The sequence below is a fragment of the Scardinius erythrophthalmus genome, assembly GCF_964197995.2.
Source record: "Scardinius erythrophthalmus genome assembly, chromosome: 22".
Lineage (NCBI taxonomy): Eukaryota > Metazoa > Chordata > Actinopteri > Cypriniformes > Leuciscidae > Scardinius > Scardinius erythrophthalmus.
Window position 1 is genome coordinate 34,325,014 of NC_138242.1, and position 7,500 is coordinate 34,332,513.

At 49.5% G+C, this 7,500-nt stretch overlaps 1 protein-coding gene across 1 annotated transcript in view; it reads right to left on the minus strand.

The window, feature by feature from the left end:
• LOC308682558 (uncharacterized protein) overlaps positions 1-7,500 on the minus strand; it is a 78,548-nt gene that overhangs the window by 56,057 nt on the left and 14,991 nt on the right. The window contains exons 26-29 of the mRNA XM_081352361.1: positions 7,018-7,128; positions 6,276-6,374; positions 6,092-6,202; positions 309-410 (exon numbers count right to left, since the gene is read on the minus strand). Of these exons, the coding sequence (XP_081208487.1) occupies positions 309-410; positions 6,092-6,202; positions 6,276-6,374; positions 7,018-7,128 (423 nt within the window). The remainder of the gene's footprint in view (positions 1-308; positions 411-6,091; positions 6,203-6,275; positions 6,375-7,017; positions 7,129-7,500) is intronic.

The following is a 7,500-nucleotide window of genomic DNA, read 5'->3' on the forward strand; positions in this document are numbered from 1 at the left end:
TCAAAAAAGAAGAAATAAGAAAAAAGAAGAAGCTACTGAGCGTATTATTACTGTACAGCACAAGGTTTCCGCACATCCAAGTCTTCTTCTCGGTTTGTAGTGCATGTCTGTGACAGAGTGACAGCGCCACACGCTGGTCTGGCATGCATGTGCGCAGATATTTCGAGACGGTGCAGCGTTTGCGGAATTTGTTTTTAGAATGGGGGTGGGGGGAGTTCTGGCTTCGTGTGGATGTGGCCATAGTGATGTCATTGTGATATCATAGTGATGTCACAGTGATGTCACAGTCCTGTGTTCATCAGTGTTACCTGGCTCTGCATGTCGGACATGTGACTGGCGAACTGTGTGTCTGCGGTCTGAGGCAGGAGTGAATACAGACTGGGCTGGTCGTCCTTCTGCTTATATCTGACCTGCAGAACACACACATTCACACACCATAATCAACGCTCAAATCACATCATAATCAATGTTCACATAAGAGCCACTGCATTCATGTCATGTTTCCATGAAGGGCTGATATTAGTCCACATTTTCCAATGATAATGGTCATTATGGGCCAAATTCATACATTTAATCAGTAAGTTCAACTATAATAATAAGAGTATATGTGGTACGAGATCAGATGAAATCAGTTTCACTACACTCATGCACTTCTGCTGTGGGTTTCTGTGCCTCCGCTTTCATTGGTGAAATAGAGCAGAAACAGACTCATCTGTGTAAGACGTGCTACAGTGTAACCCCTGGTTTACTGCGCTGCTGTGTAAGATGTGCTACAGTGTAACCCCTGGTTTACTGCGCTGCTGTGTAAGACGTGCTACAGTGTAACCCCTGGTTTACTGCGCTGCTGTGTAAGATGTGCTACAGTGCAACCCCTGGTTTACTGCGCTGCTGTGTAAGATGTGCTACAGTGTAACCCCTGGTTTACTGCGCTGCTGTGTAAGACGTGCTACAGTGTAACCCCTGGTTTACTGCGCTGCTGTGTAAGATGTGCTACAGTGTAACCCCTGGTTTACTGCGCTGCTGTGTAAGATGTGCTACAGTGTAACCCCTGGTTTACTGCGCTGCTGTGTAAGACGTGCTACAGTGTAACCCCTGGTTTACTGCGCTGCTGTGTAAGACGTGCTACAGTGTAACCCCTGGTTTACTGCGCTGCTGTGTAAGATGTGCTACAGTGCAACCCCTGGTTTACTGCGCTGCTGTGTAAGATGTGCTACAGTGCAACCCCTGGTTTACTGCGCTGCTGTGTAAGACGTGCTACAGTGTAACCCCTGGTTTACTGCGCTGCTGTGTAAGATGTGCTACAGTGTAACCCCTGGTTTACTGCGCTGCTGTGTAAGACGTGCTACAGTGTAACCCCTGGTTTACTGCGCTGCTGTGTAAGATGTGCTACAGTGCAACCCCTGGTTTACTGTGCTGCTGTGTAAGATGTGCTACAGTGTAACCCCTGGTTTACTGCGCTGCTGTGTAAGATGTGCTACAGTGTAACCCCTGGTTTACTGCGCTGCTGTGTAAGATGTGCTACAGTGCAACCCCTGGTTTACTGCGCTGCTGTGTAAGATGTGCTACAGTGTAACCCCTGGTTTACTGCGCTGCTGTGTAAGATGTGCTACAGTGTAACCCCTGGTTTACTGCGCTGCTGTGTAAGATGTGCTACAGTGTAACCCCTGGTTTACTGCGCTGCTGTGTAAGATGTGCTACAGTGTAACCCCTGGTTTACTGCGCTGCTGTGTAAGATGTGCTACAGTGTAACCCCTGGTTTACTGCGCTGCTGTGTAAGATGTGCTACAGTGTAACCCCTGGTTTACTGCGCTGCTGTGTAAGACGTGCTACAGTGTAACCCCTGGTTTACTGCGCTGCTGTGTAAGATGTGCTACAGTGCAACCCCTGGTTTACTGCGCTGCTGTGTAAGATGTGCTACAGTGCAACCCCTGGTTTACTGCGCTGCTGTGTAAGATGTGCTACAGTGTAACCCCTGGTTTACTGCGCTGCTGTGTAAGATGTGCTACAGTGTAACCCCTGGTTTACTGCGCTGCTGTGTAAGATGTGCTACAGTGCAACCCCTGGTTTACTGCGCTGCTGTGTAAGATGTGCTACAGTGCAACCCCTGGTTTACTGCGCTGCTGTGTAAGATGTGCTACAGTGTAACCCCTGGTTTACTGCGCTGCTGTGTAAGATGTGCTACAGTGCAACCCCTGGTTTACTGCGCTGCTGTGTAAGATGTGCTACAGTGCAACCCCTGGTTTACTGCGCTGCTGTGTAAGATGTGCTACAGTGCAACCCCTGGTTTACTGCGCTGCTGTGTAAGATGTGCTACAGTGCAACCCCTGGTTTACTGCGCTGCTGTGTAAGATGTGCTACAGTGTAACCCCTGGTTTACTGCGCTGCTGTGTAAGATGTGCTACAGTGCAACCCCTGGTTTACTGCGCTGCTGTGTAAGATGTGCTACAGTGCAACCCCTGGTTTACTGCGCTGCTGTGTAAGATGTGCTACAGTGTAACCCCTGGTTTACTGCGCTGCTGTGTAAGATGTGCTACAGTGCAACCCCTGGTTTACTGCGCTGCTGTGTAAGATGTGCTACAGTGCAACCCCTGGTTTACTGCGCTGCTGTGTAAGATGTGCTACAGTGTAACCCCTGGTTTACTGCGCTGCTGTGTAAGATGTGCTACAGTGTAACCCCTGGTTTACTGCGCTGCTGTGTAAGATGTGCTACAGTGTAACCCCTGGTTTACTGCGCTGCTGTGTAAGATGTGCTACAGTGTAACCCCTGGTTTACTGCGCTGCTGTGTAAGACGTGCTACAGTGTAACCCCTGGTTTACTGCGCTGCTGTGTAAGACGTGCTACAGTGTAACCCCTGGTTTACTGCGCTGCTGTGTAAGATGTGCTACAGTGTAACCCCTGGTTTACTGCGCTGCTGTGTAAGATGTGCTACAGTGTAACCCCTGGTTTACTGCGCTGCTGTGTAAGATGTGCTACAGTGTAACCCCTGGTTTACTGCGCTGCTGTGTAAGACGTGCTACAGTGTAACCCCTGGTTTACTGCGCTGCTGTGTAAGACGTGCTACAGTGTAACCCCTGGTTTACTGCGCTGCTGTGTAAGATGTGCTACAGTGTAACCCCTGGTTTACTGCGCTGCTGTGTAAGATGTGCTACAGTGTAACCCCTGGTTTACTGCGCTGCTGTGTAAGATGTGCTACAGTGTAACCCCTGGTTTACTGCGCTGCTGTGTAAGACGTGCTACAGTGTAACCCCTGGTTTACTGCGCTGCTGTGTAAGACGTGCTACAGTGTAACCCCTGGTTTACTGCGCTGCTGTGTAGAGTCTCCTGCAGTATGCAGGGTTAGGGTTAGATGTTCAGAGAGAACCGCACTCCTGCTCAAGTGATAATGATTCACTGTGTCATGATTTGATGAATCAAATCCACCAAACAACCCCACACCATCACCCCCTCCACCAAACAACCCCACACCAACACCCCCCCTCCACCAAACAACCCCCCACCATCACCCCCCTCCACCAAACAACCCCACACCATCACCCCCCTCCACCAAACAACCCCACACCATCACCCCCCTCCACCAAACAACCCCACACCATCACCCCCCCTCCACCAAACAACCCCACACCATCACCCCCCTCCACCAAACAACCCCACACCATCACCCCCTCCACCAAACAACCCCACACCAACACCCCCCCTCCACCAAACAACCCCACACCATCACCCCCCTCCACCAAACAACCCCACACCATCACCCCCCCTCCACCAAACAACCCCACACCATCACCCCCTCCACCAAACAACCCCACACCATCACCCCCTCTCCACCAAACAACCCCACACCATCACCCCCTCCACCAAACAACCCCACACCATCACCCCCTCTCCACCAAACAACCCCACACCATCACCCCCCTTCACCAAACAACCCCACACCATCACCCCCCCTCCACCAAACAACCCCACACCATCACTCCCCTTCACCAAACAACCCCACACCATCACCCCCTCCACCAAACAACCCCACACCATCACCCCCTCCACCAAACAACCCCACACCATCACCCCCTCCACCAAACAACCCCACACCATCACCCCCCCTCCACCAAACAACCCCACACCATCACCCCCCCTCCACCAAACAACCCCACACCATCACCCCCCCTCCACCAAACAACCCCACACCATCACCCCCCTTCACCAAACAACCCCACACCATCACCCCCCTCCACCAAACAACCCCACACCATCACCCCCCTTCACCAAACAACCCCACACCTAGTGCTGGGCGGTTTGACCAAAAATCCACATCACGGTTTTTTTCTAAATTAAACCGGTTTCACGGTAAATGACGTTTTTTTTTTTTTTTTTTTTTTCAAGCATGATGGGTGTTAACCACATTTTCTACTGAGTGAGAGAGGAAATACTGCAGTAGATTAACTTATAATGCCCTATTTTATTGTCATGAGTGAATGAAAAAATCCACACTAATATTAATAATACAGGTTTGCAAAGCTATTTACAAAGAGGTGCCAGCAGGACGCGCTTTAGGAGCGGCAGAAATAATGGTTTCCCCGGTAACGGCTGTACTCAAAGCAGCAACGCTGCTTTATCAGGAAAGATAAAGAAAGATTCAATCGTAATAACAAAGAAACTTTTCTAAAGACCGTCAGTTCACTTCAGATATTTTCATACAGTATAAAAACACGCGCGCCGCGAGAAAAAAAAAACACTCCCCCACACGGCTGCGACACGGCTACCGGAGCTGATCGCGCCCATTCTAGTCAATGCTTGTGTTTCAGATCGAAGCTTCCCAAAAGCAGCTCTCCGCGCCGCTTCGCTAAATATAGGCGCCTAGTCTATTTTGACGCACGCGTGTGGAGGACGGAATAAAACCTTGTCGCAGACGTGTGTTCTGTGTTGTAAATGAGGTGCGAGACAGTGTCGCGCAACGCCGCGTTCCGATTAAAGCGACATACACCGGTATTGCGGTTTATTAAAAATTCATATCGTAACAAAAATAAACACCGGTATTCGGTTTGAACCGGTAAACCGCCCAGCACTACCCACACCATCACCCCCCCTCCACCAAACAACCCCACACCATCACCCCCCTCCACCAAACAACCCCACACCATCACCCCCTCCACCAAACAACCCCCCACCATCACCCCCCTCCACCAAACAACCCCACACCATCACCCCCCTCCACCAAACAACCCCACACCATCACCCCCCTCCACCAAACAACCCCACACCATCACCCCCCCTCCACCAAACAACCCCACACCATCACCCCCCTCCACCAAACAACCCCACACCATCACCCCCCTCCACCAAACAACCCCACACCATCACCCCCCCTCCACCAAACAACCCCACACCAACACCCCCTCTCCACCAAACAACCCCACACCATCACCCCCCCTCCGCCAAACAACCCCACACCAACACCCCCCCTCCACCAAACAACCCCACACCAACACCCCCCCTTCACCAAACAACCCCACACCAACACCCCCCCTCCACCAAACAACCCCACACCAACACCCCCCCTCCACCAAACAACCCCACACCAACACCCCCCCTCCACCAAACAACCCCACACCAACACCCCCCCTCCACCAAACAACCCCACACCATCACCCCCTCTCCACCAAACAACCCCACACCCCCACACCAACACCCCCCCTCCACCAAACAACCCCACACCATCACCCCCCTTCACCAAACAACCCCACACCAAAACCCCCCCTCCACCAAACAACCCCACACCAACACCCCCCCTCCACCAAACAACCCCACACCAACACCCCCCCTTCACCAAACAACCCCACACCAACACCCCCCCTCCACCAAACAACCCCACACCATCACCCCCTCTCCACCAAACAACCCCATACCATCACCCCCCCTCCGCCTAACTTTACACTAGGCATAATGCAGTCAGGATTTGTAGAAGCGTCTGCATGTCTAGTGCTTGATTTTATACAGCTGTGGCCATGGAAGTGATTGGAACACCTGAACTCAATGATTTGGAGGGGTGTCCCAAAACTTTTGGCACTATAGTGTACGGAGTGCGCTTGACGTCACCTGGCTCTGCGCGTCTGCGATGTCTCGAGCCGTCTGCGTCTGCAGTGTCTGCGTCAGGCGAGTGAAGAGCGGGCTTGATAAACTCCCTCGGCCGTCCTCTCGGTACTTCACCTGAACACAAACAGCCAGTTCTTCTAGTGTTTGTACAGCGAGCTTCACACGAGTGTTTGCAGCGTCACACTACCTCACTGATGATGTCAGTGGCGTGTTTAGCGTGTTGCGTGTCCAGCGTCTCGGGCAGGGTGGCGTACAGCGAGCCGTTCACCTGCTGCTTATATTTCACCTGAAGGAAACACACACAGCAACTCGATCAGACTCACACACTGCTTCATCGAAGCATCGAAGCCGCACTGAGATTTTGAGATGATATTTCAATAGTTTAACAACATGTTAACTTTCACATGTTCTCTGATAGCAGTTAATGGTCACATGACATGCAGCTAAACAAATAAAATATTTTATGTTTCTTAAAAAAGGGTTTTATTTTGATGTTTATGATTCAATTATTTATTAAGACTTCAATTATTTATTTAAATTTTACATTTTTGAATTAATTATTTATATGTAATTTATTTTTATTTATTTTATTTTTGATTTTCTTCATTTTACATGTTCATGATTTCGTTCATTATTATTAAGAGTTTTATTTTGTTTTTAGTTTCATTTTACAGGTTTATGTTTAATTAATTATTAATAAGTGTTTTATTTTGATTCAGTTTTAAAATTATTTATTTATTTTAATTTGACATGTTTACGATGTATTTAATTATTATTAAGTTTTAATTTGATTGTTTTTATTTAGTTTTATTTCACATGTTTAGGATTTCCTTAATTATTAAGTGATTTATTTTTTAAATAATGATCAGTTTTGTGAATGTGATAGATGTGTATGACTGATTCTGATTGGCTGAGATGGTTTTCCTCGCCTCGCTCTGCAGATCCGACACGGATCTGACGAACTGCGTCTCCAGAGTCTCGGACAGCTGAGAGTAAACGCTGGACGAGAGGCTCCTCCTGCCCTCCTCACGGTACTGGTTCTGAAACACACGAGCACACGGAGTGTGTGAGATCTGATCTGAGTGTGTGTGAGATCTGAGTGTGTGTGAGATCTGAGTGTGTGTGGGATCTGAGTGTGTGTGTGAGTGTGTGAGATCTGAGTGTGTGTGAGATCTGAGTGTGTGTGGGATCTGAGTGTGTGTGTGAGTGTGTGAGATCTGAGTGTGTGTGAGATCTGATCTGAGTGTGTGTGAGATCTGAGTGTGTGTGGGATCTGAGTGTGTGTGGGATCTGAGTGTGTGTGGGATCTGAGTGTGTGTGGGATCTGAGTGTGTGTGGAATCTGAGTGTGTGTGAGATCTGAGTGTGTGTGGGATCTGAGTGTGTGTGAGATCTGAGTGTGTGTGGGATCTG